This window comes from Pocillopora verrucosa, chromosome 6 (assembly GCF_036669915.1).
Source record: "Pocillopora verrucosa isolate sample1 chromosome 6, ASM3666991v2, whole genome shotgun sequence".
Taxonomy (NCBI): Eukaryota; Metazoa; Cnidaria; class Anthozoa; order Scleractinia; family Pocilloporidae; genus Pocillopora; species Pocillopora verrucosa.
This window is the reverse complement of record NC_089317.1, coordinates 2,662,342-2,684,110: the sequence shown is the minus strand read 5'-3', so window position 1 is coordinate 2,684,110 and position 21,769 is coordinate 2,662,342. Positions and strand designations below refer to the sequence as shown.

Sequence of the window (21,769 nt, the reverse complement as noted above, 5' to 3'; positions counted from 1 at the left end):
ATTCAATTCTCCGTTGATGGGAATCCTGCCAAGATCCCGGTAAGGTCCCATAAGGGGTCCTTTCGGCAGTTTTGATGGGATTCCCATACAATGAGAGATGGAATTTCATGTGAAGTACTTTATTAAAGAAAGTCTGGAAAAATGCAAAAGGGAACCAAATGGAAAGAAAAAGAGAGTGGAAACATAGGAAGAAGAAAACACTGATGTAAGATGCCAAAATAAAAAAAGGAGGAATTAAGACTGATGCAAGTCACTGCAAAAAAAAAAAAAAATGCTCATCTCTCTTGTGAGGTGCAAGAGTAATATGTGATCATTTGTGGAATTTGTCTACACTTGAGGCTGTGGAATCTTAAGGGAAACTTGTTTTGTTAGTTGTCACACAAGAGAGATAAAAGAGGGGGTTTCCACATACCCTCCTACTGTGGATCAATATTTGCGGGGTAAAAAGATTGAATAAATGCCCAACCTTTAAACCAGTGAACACTGATTACTCATAATAAGCAGAGACAAGAGGATTTTGAAGCCCCCTATATTTGTTCCTGTACAGTTTTCTTTTCCTAAGCATATTTACAAACAAAGTGGATTGCTTATACAAACAGGCCAACATAGAGTTTAAAAGCTGACATTTTGAGTGGTAGCCCTTCGTTAAAGCATAGCCCTATGCCAATCACTCAGACAAAGGGCTAATGCTGGAAACATCAGCTTTGAAACTCTTTATAATACTAAATTACCCTGTTATACTCTTCCACAGATATAGCACCACAGTTTCTTTAGAAACTTACCCCCTTTATCTACTTATAAAAACAGATGATAGAAATGCATTTCTCTTGATGATAATAATGGTATAAATACAGACAATCTTAGAAATATTTACTATCTTATTAAATAATTTCTGTAACAGGCCCTTTGGTAGTGAAGGTGAGTGAGAAAGCTGGTAAGCTACAAACAGCTGTTGGGGTTGTCAGGGAAACTGCCACAGCTCATGCTGTTCTTGGCACAGTCTCCTTCTCTCATTTTCACTGACCATGAGAATGACACAAACTAAAATTATTTCTCCTATTTTCTGTCTAAGAATTCTTCTTAAGAGATTCTATCCTGATTGATATTCCATCACTCTTGTCCAATAAGACCTGAAAGAGAACATTATAAAGGTAAAGGAATCCACCCTTAATTGGCAACTGGGCAGAGTTTGAACTTGCCATAATAAATGCAATACCTGTCTGCTTCACATACTACTGAATATTAAATCAATGATCCTAACCAATCAAATTGTTCATTGTAAATTCAGTGTATGATAAATTGCATTATACAATATTACATATTGCATTGCAAGCAATAACTCAAATTTGTGACCTCAAAAGTGGAAAAAATTGCCATCAGATGTTATGTTATACTGAAGTTGTTTTCAGACTTACCTGAATTCGTTGAACAAGAGATTTCTTTTTTGCCTTGGCTTGTTGCAGGCTGGAATCTATGAGCTGATTTAAACAGCAAAAGTAAAATTCAAATCTCAGAAAGCTTCAAAAGCTACACACAGATGAGTTCATTTATAGTGGAACACTTCAAATGGGAGGATAATTTATCCCAATTCATCATTTCAAGAGGTTAAAAATGATTTGTCATTTCTGTCCATGGCATAACTGCTCTATCATTCTACCCAATATTACATGAAAAAAGTTTATCAGTGAACAATACTTTAATCCCTGAATAGTCTTCCCTTCACAGTGCCTCTGGTGTCACATGGGTAGAGTAAAAAACAAAATTAACCCTTTAAGCTCTGAGGGTGATTAACATTTCACTTCTCCTTACAATATCACCCCTGAATCAAACAGTAAGGTTGAGAGAATTAAAAAAAGTACCACCAACTAAATCAAGAGCTTCTTTAGTCAGGGTGATCATTTCTATCATTCTCATGGCCTCAATGTGTCATACAGGGTGATGTTTAAGAAGAAATTAGATACTAATCACTCTAGTCAATGGTAGAGGTAAACCATGCACAGGGCCAGAGCAATCAAGTATGAGACATAAGTTAAGTGAAATTTATTATTCCTTTCCTGAAATGGGCTATGTCAGTTTTTTGAAAGTGACCTTTAGTTAGTAAAACTGGCTGTATTGTACCACTGTCACCTGGGTTCCACCAAAGGGACAACTAAGTTTTGGTACACGACTGGTGATGGCATCAAGTGGAATGGTGTTACCAGGCCACAGAGTTGAATGTTCCATATATTGGTCATTTTTTCTTGATTTTGAATATAATGTTGCATTAGTTTAGGTAATAAAATGATTTTGGGTGCAATTGGTGTTAATAAGCACCAGTAAATTTTTCAAAGACAAAAAAATTGCACTAGTCTGAAGGGCAAGTACAATTTGTACTCTTTGAAAAATTTATAAGACAGTGCTTATTACACAAAATTGCAAGAGAAATCATGGTATTTCTTGCCAATAATGTACATGGAAAAACATCACTGAAGGTCTAGAAAAATGGAATTTTGAAAGCCTATGTGTGCTATTTGTAATTTGCACCTGTGTTACAACTTTGCACTCATGTTACATGAGAATACACTTGTTTTCAGCCAATCAGAAGCTTGTGATTTTTACATGCACATATTTAAACACTAATAATTTAGTACAAGTTTTCTATATGCTTTCATGAAGGATTTTGGATTAAAAGTTTTGATTTTACATCGTTAGTTACCGATTGCCACAACAACCATGCTCTTCACTTCTGAGGGTTAAAATGATAGAGTTGCTTGGGATTTATATTGTTGGCTACTAACCAAGGAGTCCAAACTCTCAAGAGTTTTCATGAAGTCCTCAGTTATTCCCTGTATTTTCCTTGTTAGCTTATCCAGGGTCTGGTTGACTAGTTCAGTTTGAAGAAATCCCTGTTGAGAAAAAAGCATGATGTGTAAGATATTTGAACGATAATACATCTATTTATTACTTTGATTCAAATATTCCCTGAGTAATCCGGTGGACCTGAAGATATGGAAGCTTAACATGCTTTAGACTCTAGAGACTAAAGCTCTGGTAAAATTTCCAAATGGTGTCGCTTGTATTTTTCCTTAGATCTACTGATAAATTCTCCACATTGTTTGCCATAAATATTTTCATAATTTCAGCTTGGAGAATTTGGTAAATATAGCTGTATATATTCTCTGGCTGGTAATTATTTTTCCTTCTTCCACCTTTATTACAGAGAATTTGTTGCTTAGGGGAGTAGCAACACCCATGATCACTCTTTGTTGTGGAAACCAGATGCTATCAATGATGGTAATAGGACTGAGTTTGAGACCATTTAGGTCTGTAACCATACGAGTGATTAACAAAATCAGACAACCATGAAGCAGGAGTCTGATGTATTAATTGCATGTACAATTACAGATAGAGTTGGATGACACAAAGTCCTGTTACCACTTAATCAAAACTATGACAAAATTTGAGAGAGAAATTAGACATCAGTTGTACATTTTCATAAAAAAAAAAAACAAAACAACAATTAACTTGGCGAAATGTGAGACAACATTCTGCACACATGATGTGTTCTGTCAACTTACACAGGTATGACATGTTCACTGTCATTTTAACTGTCACATTACACTATCTAATTAAAAGCATGATGCATACACTGACCTATTAGTGCTCAAATCGAGCTGGTGATAACCAATCGCTTTTGAGAATTTTGTTATAGTTTTGATTACTAGTGGTATGGACCAATCAACTTATGTGAAGGACAATCTTGTTGGCTAGCAAACTAACCAATTATTATTCAAATTCCACATTGAAGTCATCTTTTAAAAAAGTAAACCAATTATATAACCTTTTCTACTCCTTGGAGTTCTTCCACATTCTCAGTAAGTCTTTTCTCTATTTCATCAGTCTTCTTCTCAGCAGCTAATACAGCTTTCATATTCTCTTCTTCTAAAGGATTAAACTTCACAGAGGAAAAAAAATATTAATCATTTTCAGTGCATGCTGAAGGCAATCAACTTCTCCTAGAGTGTCCTACTAATACAGGGTTCCAACCCTTTTCCAGAAACAAATTTCAAGGACATTTCTAGGACTCAGATTGATTCTTCCGGGACTTCAATTTCACCATATACCCTTTCATTCCCAACATTCGTAAATCAATTCTCCTTGCCATCTGAAAAATTTTTTTTGTAAATCCTTAAAATTTTATAGTTTGATTTGAGCAAATTTCCAGGACTTTCCATTACTATAGTCTTTTTCCAGGACTTTCCAGTCCTGGAAAGTGACAAAATAAAATTCCACAATTTTCCAGGTCTATAGGATGCATATGAACCCTGCTAGTAGAGTGCATTTAAATTGGGTGTCAGTTGTAAAACCAAACCCTAAGTATTTGAAATGGCAAATCAGAGTTCAGGATAATATCTTAAGAAGGTAGTAAGGATTCAGAGTAAAACATGCAAACTATCTGCAACACAGGAAAATTGCTCCATGTGCAAGAACAAAATTGCTTCCTTGAAGCTGAAGAGCAAGATCCTTGAAATCAACACTCCTCAAGCATCCCAGGCCTAGATCCTCTGGTCTCAATTCTCTATTCTTAAATTCTCAAAAGTTTTAAGGATTGATGATCTAGTTTGGAGTTGGAACTGTCAGCTTACATATAAGCAGTACAGTAACAAAAAACTCGCAACGAAATGCAGCAATATCAAAGCAATCAGAGATTATTAATTTTTTTGACACCCAAATGAAAATTACTTCAGTATCCAAACTAGACTGACCTTTTTGCCGATTAACATAACTTTACTTCCATTCTTCACTTTCAGAGATTTTAGTGATTGACTGAGATCTGTCAATGACTGCCCTAAAACAAAGAAACGTAACTCAAACATTTTCATAGTATAAAGTTTTAACCCTTGACACCATAATATCAGTAAGCATAATTATTCTCTATACTGTTCTCTATACATTTCCGAAGGTGCTGACAAGGAGAATTTGTTTAAAAATCCAGAGTTCCTTATGTTGGTGATTATTTGTTTTATTCCTGTGACCTGGATGTTTGATTCAGGGGTGATGTTGTGAGGAGAAATTAGATGCTAGTCACTCAAAAGGGTCAAAGAGTTAAGAAATGAGCTAAGTAGTCCATTACTTTCAGCTCTCATTGTGCAGGGCCGTATAGCTTTCAACTACCTGATTCACACTATGTTATTCAACACTCACTTTGGAATTTTGTAAGTCAAACAACTAATACCCCATTCACACCAGCAAAACATGTTTTGTTAAACTGGTTTTCATTGAATGAAAATTATAAACAGAGAACTGAAAAACTTGATTTTCCATTGGATTCAAGTACTTGCTAACTTGCATTTCCAATGTGCTACATTCAAGTCAAAAATATTCGGCTAAATAGTTTCTATGAAGAAAAAAAAAATTAAACTGTGTTTAACAAAACAACTTTTAAACATGTTTAAGCTTTGGTGTGAATGGGGCATAAGTTACTCATGAGCCTATTAATACATAAACAGTTTCGGTAAAATTTCCGCTCAGCCCCATACTACATTATGCATTCAGTTCTTGGATAGAGAAAACAATGACAAAAACAATACATAGCCATTGGGAAAACAGATTTGTTTTACAATAGTATGGGGCTGTGGGGAAATTTTATCACAGTTTCCTCTATTTGGCACGAAAATAAGCATATAGTGAACATAAGATTTGAAAATTGAAGAACATTACTTTAGTGATATCCTCGGGTATCCTCCAGTCTTCCAGTCTTAGTTGAGGGAATATTCGGTCACGTAATGTGTTTAGACCAATCGTGCGTGAGCAAAAATATTTGTTGGGATGGATCATAAGCAAGAATAATCCACCGTATAGTGACAGGGCGCAATGCAGCTTCTCTTCAACGCCACTCACCTTTAAAAATGAGCCTCTGTGATCCTCTAGGTACATCAGTGAGTCGAGCTGCAAGGTTTGCTAAATCTTCAACTGTGGGTCCGTCATTGCTGCTATCCGTCTGTAATTCAACCGGGTATTTATTTGACCCTGAAAAAAAACCAATAACGCTTAGAGCTTATTCATTACCGAATTTTCCACTGGAATAACTGCATTAGGTGTTTGTTTTCATTACCATGGACCAGTGTGAACTTCAAGAAATCTTCATGCACTGCTCCGTCTGCCATGTTGAAATTCTTTGCGAACTACGCAGAATCACCACGTTTTCCGCTGGTTTGTGACGTGTCACCGCGGGCTACTAGTTTTCTTTTTTCTTTTTTTTTTTTAATACGGCCCTGGAAAGACAAGTGATAGAAAAAGAGAAACAAAGTCTTTTCCCAGCGTAACCTAGAGCGAGATTAAAAGGGATTCAAGTCCGATTCAAAGAGGACGGGGGGGGGGGGGGAAGAGGGGCGGTGGGGAATCCCACATTGATACCCGTGGGAACCCGGAAGGAACTATTCCCAATATGGATTTTCGTGGGAGTTAAGATTCTATTTTTACTGTCGTAGCATTTCTCGTGGCAAACGAAAATGCAATGGGAAGCTAATTCAAGCGGTTTGAAAACGCGATGATAGGTTAGAAGCTCAGTGTAAAATCCGTTTAGAGTTCAATTACATAAGCCTCGATTTCATATTCCAAGCCCAGGTTCCGGTCTGGCTTCCGTCTTGGCGTTTCCATTCCACTATGAGCCTCTAAATATTTACTTTCAGTTTGACACTAGCACAATTTTAGAGCCATTCCAATGCATCGATTAGTAATCCCTGCCCTTTCTGTTGTATCCTTTGGAATTGGAGGAACCCTCGGAACTTTCTGCGAAAGGTATTCCTTTTTATTGTCGTATTTGCATCTTTTTCCGTGGTCCGTAACCCTCAAGTTTAGCCAAACAAAGGTTCATGAGTATCAAAGATTGAAGTTTTGCAAGTACTTGGTTGAGATGATTCAATAGATGATTATTCTAACCACAGAACGCAATCAAGCATAACAACCTTTGATTCTTTCACTGCAAATTAAAATTTGCATCGAAAGAACGTGCAACCAGGAAATTGGTTACAAATTTTGCTGTATATATTTAGCAAAATTCACTTTAACGTACTCTGTATCACGAGGAATTTGTTTCCTTAAGATGCTGTTCTGTTGTATCAGCGGGTACGTGAAGCTGATTAACATTGAGTTAAATTTAATGATTTTTCAAATAATATAGGTTAGCTGATACTGGATAGCAATCGGTTTTTCCTTCATTTGGTTTCCACAACAATTTGACAGAATAAATATATTTAGCTCCATGCAGCTAAACATTCTTATCCACAAAATTGTTGTTCATATTTTAAAATCCCTTTTATTTATGTATATATTTATATATATAAATTTTTTTTGCAGGAAAAAGCTTCATTATGGTGTTTTTTCTATGGTCCAAGCCAAAACCAACCAGCATGATACAGTTGATGGTCCAGGCTCTAGAATGTCAGAAATAATGAGATTTGGATATCCTGGTGTGTAATTTAGCCTCTAATACTCTAACCTTTGAGAGTGAATCAAGCATTATGTTCTGGAGAATATAGGAAGTGATCACTAAGTCAAGAATCTCTTGATTGTTAAACAAATTCTCCTTGTCAGTACCTTGGGAAATGTATAGAGAACAGTTTGGAGAATATAGGTATTGATGTTAGGGTAAAAAGGGTCAAATACCTGACATAGGACCTTATCCACTTGTTGATTTACGACTCTGAGCCGATTGGCTAATATAACTAATTGCCTGTGTCTATCCCTGTACCCTGCAAGTGGAGCCTTAACCCTTAAATCCTTGAGAGTGACTAGTATGTAGTTTCTCCCAACAGTATAACCCTTGCATTACATAGTAAGGTTATGAGAATAAAAGAAATGATCACAAACCAAATATTCTCTTGACTGATAAACAAATTCTCCTTGTCAGCACCTTAGGAAATGTATAGAGACCAGTATGGAGAATATGCATACTGATGTTAGGGTGTAAAGGGTTAATTCTTTCACCTCCTCTGAAGGCATAGAAGCAAATTATTTTCTAACCAACCATTGTGCATGTTCAAATAAGAAACTACAAGGTTTAGGCAGAGTCTTCTTTTCCTCTCTTTCCTTGGAGGAGGCAAAAGAATTAGGCTCTGCTCACAGGGTACTATTCCTGTAGTGATAAGTTAAGTTCACTCTCAAGATCTAAATGTAAATTCTCAACAGTATTTGCTTCAAATTTCTTATAATTTAAGTTCTGAGAGTTCAGTCATGAGTCAAATAAGAGATTCTGGTTGATATTCGTCTAACTTGGTATAACAGTTCTGTTTAAAAATGAATTAATTTCATAAGACTTATTTGAGTCTCACTCTAGAGGCTGATGAGATTTCACATCAGATAAAAAGTGTATATCAGACCTACAATTTTTTTTAAAAGTTTAAACCATTTGTCACCATCCTGTTCATCATAACTGCAGAGCCAGATCAGCAGTCAGTTCTTTGGTCCTGAGCAGTTTCTGTTGTTCATAAATAATTCAATAACTTATTTTTGTATTGACAGGTTTTGAAAATATTAAAGCTAAGGATGATTATGTTTTGTCCTATAACCGACGTCTAAGAATTGCGAACTGGGTCTGTGAGGTATGTGGAAAATTATGTTTTTCTTAGACCGGTCATGTAATCTGTAGTAATCAGAACTTCTTTAAAACTTCACAAACAGTATTTTATTTTTTAACAAGTGTAGTTCCTGCAGATTGCGAATGACATCAATGATAAGAACTCTGTTTTTCATGTTTATGAAATATCTTTGTTTCAGCATTTAACAGCAAGTACTGGTACTGTCTACAATGAAGATGTTGACAGGAGAAGATGTGATTTTGTGGTTGATCCTTCAGTACATCCTCTGTTCTCGACAACAAATGAGGACTACTGGTCAGTGCCCTGTGAATATTAGCTTTCATTCATCAGGCTTCCATTTCCATCCATGACACTTGAATAAATAATAAAGAAATCTTAACCCTTTAACCCTGGACTCTTTAACCCCAAAGAGCGACAAGTGTAAAACTTCTCCTTACAATAACACCCCTCGATCACACATTAAGGTCATGAGAATAAAGAAAATGATCATTAAACAAATTCTCTTTTCAGCACCCTAGGAAATGTATAGGGAGCAGTAAAGAGAATATGCATACTGATGTTAGATTGTAAAGGGTTAAACCCTTAGAGTGACAAGTATCTAATCACACATGCAGGTCGCAATAATAAAGGAAATAAATGATCACCAACTAAATAAGCTCTTGATTGTTAAACAAATTCTCCTTATCAGTAACTTAAGAAATGTTTGGAGAACAGTATGGAGAATATGCATACTGATGTCAGGGTGTAAAGGGTTTATAGACAGGAGGTTGACGGCAGTGTAGTGAGAACACTTTCCTCCCATCCCTGTGGCCTGCCTTTGAATCACAGACCTGGAGTCAGATCCAGTTCAAGTTTATTGTTGTCCTCATCCTTGTTGCAATAATTTTTTTCTCGAAATTTTCCTGCCTAAATACCTCCTCTACAAAAGCAAACTGTCTAAATACAAATTTGGCTTTTTAAGAAATAACCACCCTCTTAAAGTGCAACTTCTAAATTCCAATTACTCAATTTTTTATTTATATATTTCATATACTTAAATTTTCATTGTATGAGAAATCTTCCCCCAAGAAAACTGATCAATCTATCAACAGCAGGTCAAAAGAAGGAGGGAGGGATGGGTCAGGTGGCAAACTAACCCAATTTCCCCCCTATTTTTCAACCTAATCCCAAGCTTTCCTATGTCTACTATTGTGTTGGGCATTACTAAACGCAAACACTTTGTACAAGCTGTTTTCTAATTAGTTTGTTATTCTTTTGGTAGGGGGAGTGGATATGACAGGGGACACTTGGCTGCAGCTGCCAATCACAGGTCATCACAGAACTCTATGTGTGCTACATTCTTTCTTAGTAACATGAGTCCTCAAATCGGTGAGTAATATGTGCTTATTGACTGAAAGGGAGGACTGGATAGGAAGGTATTTGGCTCAAGGTCCAGGTTGTGAGCCAAATACTTTACCTTCCTGTCTGAATGAATTCAGTCAACTGATAAGTGGTGGGCATTTAGGAAGTGTGACAAATTCACAGAGTTAAATTTTGAAAATTGGCCACTGCATTTCACTTACTTTTAGTGACCAAAAGTTTATTGCTGTCTAACTGTTGTTCAGCAGCTTTCTCCAGAGATTTTTTTACTACCTGACCATAAGAAAAGAAGGAGAAAAAGAATCTGATGAAGGTTAAAATGCTACAGAATCAAATATCTGGTGAAAACACCAGCCTCTGGGGCTCTTGGAGAGCAATGATTTTTGAAATATTAGGATAATGCTAATATGGGTTTTGTAGGGGTCTTTTTTTCGGAATGAAGCTTCTGGTTGAAATTTCCAAAAGTGTTGAAATTATATTTGGGAGTAGAAGTTATCTGGCATCACTGTAGATGAGGAAAGTGTTGCAAATATGGTAGTGCTACCTTAATTTATAAATGTAATCTATAATTTTTTGGTTTTTACCAAGGCAGGCTCAGGATTTAATCATGATGCTTGGGAACATCTTGAAAAATATTGCCGCCACTTGGTTAGGTCATACAAGAACGTGTATGTTGTTACTGGACCTCTGTTTCTACCAAAGTGAGTTTTGATAGAAAAGATTTTGTTAAGGTGACTCCTCAGTGTTGCAATGGCCATAACATCACGTTTTTAGGGGAATAAGTGCGCGCATTCTGAAAACATAGTATCAATCTTTTTTCAAAGCAACGGACGAGGAAAACAGGTTCCAAGGTCTTTTGTTCCTGAACGAGCACAGTGATCTATCTTCTTTATTGCACAAATTATCCTCTTTACATTGGAAAAAATTGGAAACAATTTATCGGAAGGAAAGAAAGATATTGAATGCAAGCTAGGACCTTGAAAGTAACGACTCGAGAAACGTTTTGGGCCGATTTTCATTAAAAAGTGCCTGATTTTTTCATAAATCATATACCAATTTGTTCCACATGCTCGAGGCTTTATACCTATCAAGTATTTTTCAAGTTTTACTCAAAAACACCCTTGCTTCCAGCTACTGCAAAATGTACCGCGAAGTAACGCGCGGATTCTTGTCAGGACAGGAATAACTGGGTATGATTTTGTGTGTGTTTGTGTGAAGGAATGAAATGCTTGTCATACAAGTGACGGAATTTTCTTAGATCATATGAAATTAAGACGCGATTTCTTTTCATGGGCGTATCCAAGTAGTGCTAATTTCAAGGAAACAAGAAGATTCTTTGGAAGCTTTTTGTGGCGTGATGAATCGGTTAAAACGTTCTCCATTTCGGTGAATGCCCGGCTGGCCCGCAAAAGACGATAGCATAATCGTCCCCCTACCCTCTCCCCTTCCGCCTCCGCTTATTTTTAAAAATATTACTAATGCATGTTCCTGTGTTTTAACAACAACTTTGGACAGCTTGATCAAAGTTGGCTTCACTTCGTGAAACACTGAGATTCTCGGGAGATAAAGTGAACTGTTTTCCTCGGGACCATTCATTAACTGTTTAATGTTTTATGTTTTCAATTTCGTGTTAGGATAGAGGCAGACAATCAGCTTTATGTGAAGTACAAGGTAAGTTGTTTACTAAGTCTGTAAATATAATACAACATAGTTTTTATTTACATGTATCTTGTATTTTTGCCACATATTTTCTCTTCTTTCAACTTAGTTGATTGGGAAAAACCGCATCGCAGTTCCTACACATTATTTTAAAGTAATTTTGGGAGAGACCACGGATAACCAGTTAGAAATGCAGGTATGTATTTTTGCTTTGTCTTTGCTTTTCACGACACTTTTCAAGTATTGAGCGCATTTCTACTGAGTGTCTAAACAACTCAGAGCTAAGGTAAAATGTTACAAGGAGCTAATGACAAACAAACTGCTCCAAGCGCGGGCAAATGCGGGTGCCCAAGTCGCGATTTGGTTTTGTTTTGCATTTGATTGGTCGAGAGAGAAGCGCGAGTTTTTTTTTTAACTATTCACAGGGCGTAATAAAGCAAAGCAATTGCAATCCCGGATTAATTTTGACTGTCAGTTGAATGGTGCTCAGTTTTACGGCCAAGCAAAGCTCAACTCCGATATTGAGTTCAAATGAGATCTGCGTGAGCTTCTCTGCCTCACAATTTAATTATTTGCTACCATGGCGTAGGAGATTTTAAATTTAATTCTTTTGGATCGGGCCCAGCTATGTAAAAGTTCTGCTGAATGCATTTTACAGTTACCTGATTAAAAAATGAACCATAAATCACTGAAATAATTAGGGATTGGAAAACGTCAGCTTGAATTAAAAAAAGACAAACTTTGCTTTTGGAAGTCCAAACTTGACTCTCTATGACACGTATAATGTAACCTCTTTTCAACGTAATGTACGTGCTGTTCATATGACAGACACATCCTAATCACGTGTTTTTTTTGTGTCTCGCTCTAGTCGTACATATTGCCCAATCAGCCAATCAACGACAAGACACCTATGCACATGTTCCAGGTCCCAGTTGACACGATCGAGAAAGCTTCTGGACTAATTTTATTTGACAAAGTTCCTCGAAACGCCATAAAACAGATTCGACCGGTGCTCACCCCAAACAGTTGACAAGAAAGGCAATGAAATGAAATGTGTGGCAATAATCAATAGTTTCCAAGATCTAACTTTTATGGCTTGATCCAGGCTCTTGGTCTATTGAGGCGAGGAAAAGAGGGCGGGGATTTGGAATGGAGCGACGAGTAAGATCCCCATTTTCCTTTTCCCTTTAAACTTAGTGCCTGGTACAAGCAAGGATTGTTAACCTGCAGACTCCTACAAGTCATGGACATCTTTTCTTTGCGATAATAATTACAAGATTTTCTTCGCAGGACAGGTCATGAGAACAGACTTAACTTGTCGGCTGAACAAATGAGTTCTGTCTGTCATATTGTAGAAATCAAGATATAATGAGTAGATAGTGCTTAGAAGTTCAAGTCTTGCATATATTTCTTGTTGAAGTTAAACTTAACTTTAATAACGTGGCACCTTAATTGTTTCTAGCCATTTGCTTTCACAATACTGTCCTATGAATATGAAATTGCGAGGAAAACATTTTGAAATTGACTTTACTACGCTATTGGTAGATACATACTAGCGTTTTGCCTAAAGAGCGTAGATGCGTGACACCGTAACAGGAATCACAATGATACAAAATAAAGTCACGCAAGCGTTCATGCGTGAACACTGTTACACTCGCAAGTAGTTGAATTGATAAGCTGGTTTTGAGCTGCGCAGTGATCTTGAAGAATGGCTTTGCAGTGACATCCACAGTTCGTGGTGTCCCACACTTTGTGTACGTGGTCACAGTGTTTTTCTGCTTCGTTGCATTTACACACGCATTTTTTGTCGTCAAGTTTCTGGTTGGCTGCGCAATTGTTTGCGTTGGCGATGCAATCACAACCACAGGTGTTTTCGTTCCAGGTTTGTTTCTGTGGATCGCAATCGCTCTCCTTAGTGATACAATCGCAGCCACACGCAGTGTGATTGTAGATGACAGTACTGGTAATATAAAGTTGGTCGCCTACTATTTCAAATATGTTAACATTAATGGCGTCTTGTGCTGTTACAGCGCAGTGTTGGGTCTCCTGATTGGCCGTGCAACCTCCAGTGCAGCGGTTGAGGATGACATAATCAGGGTAGGTGCGAACGTGAACACTCTTTGGTATTCTGAAGGCGACTGGTCTCGGCTTACAATGGCTTTCGCTTGGAATGTATGGCAGGTTGTTTACTGTCAAAATACAATAATTACCTTAGTGCCTTCTTTGCTTTCGGTGCAAATTCCAGTTTCTTAACTTCGTTTGACGATCAGCTAAACCAATCCTGCGCAAGCGAATATACCTGATAAATTATAAAAAGTCTTAGTGTAGATACTTACATTGCGTAGTTATGACGCCATTGGAATGCTCTGGAGTATCACTCATGGCCTGGGATCTAGAAGTTGCGTCATACCGCGGAGCAGATATGGCGGACACACCAGGTAGGTGGAACGGACGGTTGCGGCGTAACACACTGCCTAATGGTATTCCAGCTTTATGAAGGAACTTTACAAATTCTCGAGGGAATTTTACCTGCTGTGAAACTTGTAAGATGAGTGTGGTGTAATGACAAAACGGTTTAAATTTACTTCCTCGTTGCTTTCATAGAAATGATGCAATTGGCCACAAACTTGGTTTGCATCCACAAACTACGAAAATATGGAACGGCGGATGTACAGTAGGATAAGGAACCGGTCGGGTTGGGGGGGGGTGTTTGGGGGTGGGTCAGGGAGAGTTTTGAGGGATCACATGGCTTACAGAGAAACAAGGGGGGGAATCGGTCACCGCTCACTGAGTATAAAGTGAGGGACTAGAGAAAACTGACTAACAGTATGAGGGGGATCATAAAAATACCACCAAACCTTAGGGGGAGATCAGGTAAATTCTATTGTGACACAACAATTCCGCCCCCTCCGGCGATAGTAGCTTTTGGGTTAGAACCACCTCGAACAACATTAACAGAATCAGGTGCAGCAACTGCCAATTAGCCGTCATTTGAATGTTTACATCAAGGTTTAATAAACGAGATATAACAGTTAGAACCACGTATAGCAGCAAAATTAATCAGTTTCACGAGAAATTAACGCTTAGTAACTTTCGTTAAAATGATCGCACACTATGTTGGATACTTTCGTGTATAAACGGACTAGTGACGTAACTCTAATTGTTCCGAGTGAATCCGTCATCACCTTCGAGGAGGTCCCGCAGACTGATTTTTAAAATTCGCAAAATTCAGTGATTTTTCTCTAAAAGAGTTTAAATTTTATTGAGTTATTTTAGTTTTACTTGGCCATCGACTCAGCCAATAGATATCCGTAGAAACTTTTCAAGGGTGCTACACATCAAGACATAGAATTTTATCCTTTGATTTTTTTTCCGGTAGATAACTATGTAACTTACAACAGCTTCATGTCTGTCGACAGCCTTACCAGTCGTTTAACTCCCATGAGTGACCAAAACAGAATTTCTCCTTCAAATATCAATACAATATTAGGCAGACAAATGATGAGAATAAAGAAAAAGTATCAGTTAGGGAATTTTTAGTTGATCCAATACCAAATTCTCCGAAATAACTTCATAAGAATTGCATGACAGACAGTAAGGAGAATTACTCATGAGATCGTGGGAGTGAAAGGATTAAGGAATTGGTTTTGTTAAAATAAAAATTGCAGTCACCGAGAAGACAAAATCAAAATCGTTTGGGATAATTTCTACACCAGTTTCCTGTCGTTTTCTTCCAACTCATTTATAAATTTCAAGTACGTGCAGAAAAAGTTTTCTTAAATTCACGCTCTCAATTCGTAATTACAAAAGCTAATACTGAATCAAATTTGAACAACTTTAGAAATGTCAGCTGAAAAACAAATAGATTTTATTAATTAAAACTCTTTTATTTATTGTATGCTATTAACCGATGTGCTTGTACCGTTTTCTACATTGAGCCAAACTTTTCACTTCTTCTGGCCTAAGAAAAAGGATATAATTCTTCTTCTATTCTCTGATATTGGTGTAGTGAAAAAGTTTCTACGAAAGGGGAATACCTTCAACACGTATACGTTCAACAGAAGCTTTTAAACTTGAGCGCGCCGTTCCGTGAAGATTCCAAGCTTTCCGGCATCAGGGTGCTTCGAACGCTCTCGAACAGATTAGGGGATTTTTTTCAGCGTGTCAGTATTAGTTTAAGCTTCAGTTGATATTATTTCGGAAACCTTGCGATGAAACCTCAACGCATGCATCTTAACCTGGATAATGACGGCTCTCTCAGCCTTTAGTTGTGAAAATAAAAGGACATATAAGCCATGCTTCACATTTAGAGGAGCGAATATCACATCGGCAGAACGAAGAATAAAAAAAAAAAAACGCTGCGATGGATCACAACTCGTTGAGATGCCAGTAAATGCTGTGGTAAATTTTTCAGTTATGAAATCATAAATTCTTGATGAAACTGAAATTTTTCTTGGGATTTTTGGGTATTGCCGTTGCGGTTGAAAGGGAGCATATTGGCTTAGAAGGTGTGTGAAAATATGCTTATCGTTCCCACTAAATACGCTGATATAACCTAAAAGATATGCTTTCAAGATTTCACCTCTGTGATTTGAATCGTACAAAGAAAAACTGAAAAGATTCTAGATTCTGTTCTTTAGCGTGAAAGCAAGCTTTTTTTAAATCCCTCGTGTTATTTTTTTGTGTTTACTCAGCTTTTTTGATAAATTTGAAAGCCAAAGTCTCTTTAAACGAAAAGGAGAAGTTGACCCACGAGTTTCGAAATCTATTGTCTGAAATAAATGTCTGAATCGAGATACTAATTCAGTTAAAACAACTCACCTTTGGTTCTGTATAGGAACATGGTACAAGAACGGAAATTAGAAATATCGGTAGAAAATACATGATTGTTATGGACACGAGACTCAACGCAAAAAACGCCGTTAGTGGCGTCAAAGGCACATTTAACTGCTGTTTAACCAGAAAATTAAGGAAAAAAGATTATGGTTTCTCATTGGTTGATTCGATCGTGACGTTTGTTTATCCGGGTCAAATAACAAATACTCCTCATCGCTCCTCAAGAGTGTCTTCATGACACCTCAAAACGAACACAATATCGCAATGTTTTGATTTCATGTTTAACGTGACAAAAATAGGTACCAGTGTTCGGTCTGGAGTTAGGCTGTAATAACAGAAAAAGATTTCGGCTACTTTTCGTCAGTTGTAGCTGTTTTTTTCGTTTTTTAACTAAATCGTGACTGGAAATAAGCTATTGGCACTAGGAAGGTTGACAAAATTTACATTTTTAAGAAGGTTCAAGACACGTTAACTTTTCATCAGACTTTTATGGCCAAACAGATCAAGACGATTAGAATTTCGCGATTTAGTTCTAAGCATCGTAATTTTCCTTGACCACGAGTCGCTGTGATTCAGAATTGCAAAAATTTAAACCAGTACTAATGCACTGGTGCTTGTTTTTGGATTAAAGATTATTCCATAGAAACGTACGGAGAGTTTACAAAAATTCTTCAAAACACACGAAGTAAATTTTCGTTGTGATTTGCACTCAGAGAGCGTTTTCTGGACTCTACGAGAAACTTTAAAAACGGATCTTTTCAGAATTTCATTTCATCTGACTAAAACATCACATGTCGCGTTCTCTTTAAAGCAAAACGACTTTCAATTGTTTCATTACGCCGTGAAAAGTATCAACACTACTAACGCACGCAATTCCAACTGGAACAGGAAATAAAACAACTTTGTTGTTTCTGGTTTCGTTTGAGTAAGTCCTCTGTAATCATCATTTTATTTCTTTTCATTTTTTATTGATGACTGATTTCTTGTAGTTTACCGTAACTACTTTTACAAGACGCCATTTTCTTTTCTTGGCAGTGAGAGTTCGCGACACTTGAAAATTTCGCGATTTTTGAAACTTGCTGAGTATTGCAAAATAAAATTGTTGTGAATGTCATCTGCTTGGTATGAAATTTGGTTTTAAGGGTGTGTTTCACATACGCCAGATAAACTGAATATCAATATCGACCACATGTCACATATCGCGGTAGTGCATCCCAAGAATTCACTACAAGTTCAAAGATTCGACCCCAATGTGTATTTTTTTGGAGTTAATTCCAAGAACCACTTAAATGAATCATCTTTTAAGTCTATAGTCTTGATGACCTTTTTTAGGAATGCCGAATTTCAGGTACAATATTCTATGCCATTCCTAATCTCAGTTACTATAAATAGAAATCTTTAAACTTATGGCTGTTTACAGCTTTCGAAGCATCGTTTGACTTTATCTATTTCCCGACACTTTACTCGTAGAATGCATGAGTCAATCAATCGATTCGAATCCATTTAAGTTGCAAGAAATTACTTTTTTGCCTTGCGTAAATTCTTTTTACCATGCTAAGGCATTTTAATCGAGTGGGTTTGCGTTGACTGCACAAAACTGCGAGGATTTCGATAACCTTGGCGTCACTGAAACGGTGTTATGAAACTAGTGATGTCACGGAACTAGTTGTGTGTTGCTCCGCCATGTGAGGTCACGTCGAAAAGCACGACTGTTTCAAGAAACATAATCACGTTTTGTCTACAAAAGAACCAAAAAACAAAGAGTAATTTACATTTTGATTAAGGCTGAGAAAGATATTAGATATTTGTTTATTTAGCTGAGCTGTCCATTCATCAAACTCCGTCTGTGTTATTGATTCAGTTTACTATTTCAAAAAGAACAAAGGGTTTTTTTTTACAGCAATTAAGAGTAAATTTTAGCTTTTATAACAGCTAAACTGTTCGTTATAAACGGGCTTTCTTTAATTAAGAGGTTTTGTTTTCGCACTTCTTGTTTGGGAAAGGAGTTGAAAAAGACTGAACCTAGTTAAGAAGTAGTGCATTCCGAACAACCTTTGAATTTTGAACTTGCTTTGTAATGATCATTTCTACTCTCAAGTTACTTGATTTTATGTCTCGATATGAATTTTTTCCTACACCTCTCGAGAAAGATCTTTCTGATACAAATTTTTGCGTAATCCATTGAGCTTTTAATGTTAACTAAACGAAATCTTGACACCGTCAAAAGCGAAACACCTCAAGCGGTGGAAATTTGAAAGAGGCTTGAAAGCTTTGATGGAGGTCTCAATGGGGTTAACCGTCAAATGGCCAAAATATTAACCGCCAACCGCCAATAACGCAATGTTTTTGCCGTCAACCGTCAAATAAGCACGCCTAATGTCTCAGATATCCTTAATTACGAACCAAACGATAGTCTTCAATGGGGTCAAGTTCTGCTGTTTTTGAATAAAAGTTTTAATATACCACAAAAATACATTTATGGGCAAGTCCTTCAAACGGAAGTCCGTTTTGGCAGAACGGACTTCCGTTTGAAGGATAATTCATCGCGATCGTGTTCATATTGAGCCACTTTTACCCAACCCCGCCGCCCTTTGCGTTTGTAGTGACGTAGTATATGTAGATGATGAGCAAAGAGCGATTTTTCAAGTGACTTTGGAAAAGGACGGAGTTGCTATCCGGAGAAAGTCCCTTAAATTGGTTGACTATCCAGCAGATGTAGCCGCGATAGAATCGCTGGCTGTTGGTGGCCGGTTGGTTTATTTCGTTTCCGTAAAGTGTCCAAGTAATGTTGGTCATTGGTTTATATTAGTTTAATTTAGAGGGTGGACCATTTGATACGGTGTTAAAGAACGAGACAAATTCTTGCTCAGAAATCAAGCGAGTTGAGCCCTTTAAAAACTCTTTGGCCTTTACAGAATTTAGAGCTCATCAGGTCAAAGTATATAACCCAGTCGACAAGGTAGTAACGATTCAAGAGGGGAGTGGTCACAAAGGAAATGAAGATTGGACTGTAAAAAGTTGCACCTTTGTTCAACCACACGGAATTTGTACTGTTGGGGAAACAATATTCGTGACGGATGCGGCAACAGGGGTCGTGAAGCTCATCACTGAGCAGTCGGGTACAACACAATTCTTGAAGCGCTTAGGTCTATTGTATGATAGCTTCGGACTAACCTGCAAGGGGACAGCTTCTTGATTGAGCAGGTTATTAATACGTCCAGCGGTAGCAAAAGTGATTTAAGTTGATTTGCTGATTAGACACATAGTTGAAGACCAAAAACCTAATTTTTAACGCACCAATTATAGGATTAATTTGATTATTAAAATATGGGGAAAATTGAAACCTTTTACGAAAAATTACGGCCAAATTCGCGCGTATATTTCGTTTTATAGACGATATTCCAAAAAATTTAACCGTCTATCGTCAAACGACCTAAAATTTAACCGTCAACCGTCAAAACGGTTTATTTTTAACCGTCAACCGTCAACCGTAAACGTGACGTGACCGCTTCCTTTGCGACCCTCTTTGATCCTTATCGGCAAGTGTAATTTTTTGATTTATCCAAAAAGCCGTGAATGAGTGTTGATTTAAATTTTTCGGTAACATTTACGAAATATTTTAAGTCTTCTTCTTTAACCAAAACAACGAACCGTTTTCGAAAATATTTGATCACGTAGACATAATGGGTTGACAGGTTCCACTTCTATCTCCCTTCCCTTATAAAAACAACGTTGATATTACAACACATCGGTTCCTTTTATCGCATGCATGTAACTACATCTGACTTTTTCCACATTTTTCTTCGAGTGGGTACAAGTTTAGATAAGTCTTAGTTATCTAGGTATTATAGGTAAGACCAAGTTTTATCAAGTAAGCTTTTGCTGTTTTCAAAACTCTTGAAAAGACAATCCGGGTTCCTCGGACATACGACTCTAACACTAGCACTATTATGAAGTTATTAATGCAAATACTCCAGAAATTCTATAAATCTTCTGATCTTTTTTTCTGGTTGAATGAATGTAATGTAATAAAGACAAATTAATTTAAAGTCCTTTTTTACTTTAATCCCAGTGGATTATTTTATGTATTGTGAAAGTATGCGAGAAAAAACACGAAGTAATTCATTGAATCAAAGATTTGTTAAAAAATACATTTTTCAACTGTAAACACGCCACGGCAGAGATTTATCCAGATTTATCAGTGATTGCGCGCGCGAGTGGAATAACGCTTAAGGCTGGTAAATTTTTCGGTTTGCGAAAGGTATTCTGAACGCAAAACGTTTTCACCTTTACAAAAGCGTGATAAATTTGAACCGTTTCTACCCAGAACAAATCGATCCTTAATTTAGATTTGATTGAGTTACTAAACAAGATTTAGACCCTCTGAGAGTTTTAGAATGCGGTAGAATTTCAAAAGTTGCTGGTATATGTTGTTCACATCTTTACTAAATCAAAATTCTACATTTTTGTTTCATTTTGCTTTATCAGCTTCTACTTAAAGTTTTCGTTTGGTTTTGTTGACCGAACACTTCGTTCAAATTGCCCGCTCAGACACTTCTACTCTTATTTCAAACGTCTTGGTAATTTGTTTAATAACACGACAGTGCTTTAGTTGCGCTTTTTTCAATATTTTTAGGTAGACTATCTCTTGTATAAAAGTAAAACTATTTCGCAGTCGTAACTTACCTTTGATTTGACAGGAGGATCTTGAAGAAATAGCAGGGAACAGAACAGAATCAAACCGAATGAAGACATGTCTGCCGTGCCGGTACGTTAACTGCAATGATTTGTTGAACTGATATGCAAATCGCGTTTGAAGTCGGTGATCCGTGACTTTGGAACGCAATACAGTCTATAGTTGACGTCGCCATCTGACAACGAAACACGTTCGAGCAGACTACGGAATATTTTCTAAACAAAAATATTCCAAAACAGTACCAATCAAGTTTAATCGCTCTTTTTCATAAACAATACCAATTTTATTTATCTGAGGACATCGCTGGCTGATAAACGTGATAGGAAAGTTTGAGATACTGGTAATACCAGTAATAAACGGAAAAGAAGAACGCATGAAAATCATCTGTTTACGCAAAGAATATTTTATGTCAGCTCCCTAGATCGAATACAACTTCCGATTTATATTAGAAGAAGATAGTGAGACTTAAATCATTTTTAGCGCGTTCTTATCATCCGTTCCAAATTCTTAAGTGACTGTATACGGTGTCAACAAGAGAAAAACAGTTGATATTCTCTTGGTGTTAAAAAAGAAACGTTCGTTGATTCACCGTTTTGTTTTTTATTTAATTTGTATGCTTTTCAAACTGTTTTTGTGTGCT

At 36.9% G+C, this 21,769-nt stretch overlaps 3 protein-coding genes across 6 annotated transcripts; 1 reads left to right on the top strand and 2 right to left on the bottom strand.

The window, feature by feature from the left end:
• Window positions 1-356: 356 nt before the first annotated feature.
• Window positions 357-6,196, bottom strand: LOC131770671 (BAG family molecular chaperone regulator 1). The gene is made up of 7 exons (XM_059086383.2): window positions 6,095-6,196; window positions 5,881-6,009; window positions 4,746-4,828; window positions 3,821-3,934; window positions 2,778-2,885; window positions 1,416-1,478; window positions 357-1,130 (listed from the first exon to the last, which is right to left on the bottom strand). The coding sequence occupies exons 1-7, from the start codon at window positions 6,144-6,146 to the stop codon at window positions 1,068-1,070; spliced, it is 612 nt and encodes a 203-aa protein (XP_058942366.2). The 5' UTR covers window positions 6,147-6,196; the 3' UTR covers window positions 357-1,067.
• Window positions 6,197-6,594: 398 nt separating this feature from the next.
• Window positions 6,595-12,967, top strand: LOC131770667 (endonuclease G, mitochondrial). Its single transcript, XM_059086380.2, has 9 exons — window positions 6,595-6,780; window positions 7,339-7,451; window positions 8,503-8,582; window positions 8,758-8,873; window positions 9,841-9,947; window positions 10,531-10,639; window positions 11,573-11,609; window positions 11,707-11,793; window positions 12,466-12,967. The coding sequence occupies exons 1-9, from the start codon at window positions 6,704-6,706 to the stop codon at window positions 12,625-12,627; spliced, it is 888 nt and encodes a 295-aa protein (XP_058942363.2). The 5' UTR covers window positions 6,595-6,703; the 3' UTR covers window positions 12,628-12,967.
• On the bottom strand, window positions 11,526-21,275 carry LOC131770668 (uncharacterized). 4 transcript variants are annotated; one of them, XM_059086381.2, is made up of 3 exons: window positions 21,120-21,275; window positions 13,934-14,129; window positions 11,526-13,786 (listed from the first exon to the last, which is right to left on the bottom strand). In XM_059086381.2, the coding sequence occupies exons 1-3, from the start codon at window positions 21,186-21,188 to the stop codon at window positions 13,230-13,232; spliced, it is 822 nt and encodes a 273-aa protein (XP_058942364.2). In that variant the 5' UTR covers window positions 21,189-21,275; the 3' UTR covers window positions 11,526-13,229. The 4 variants fall into 4 exon arrangements, with proteins under 4 accessions (XP_058942364.2, XP_066024811.1, XP_058942365.2 ...); XM_066168714.1 differs by having other exon boundaries at window positions 13,934-14,126; window positions 21,120-21,234; XM_059086382.2 differs by lacking the exon at window positions 21,120-21,275 and adding an exon at window positions 16,419-16,562.
• Between the last annotated feature and the right edge of the window lie 494 nt (window positions 21,276-21,769).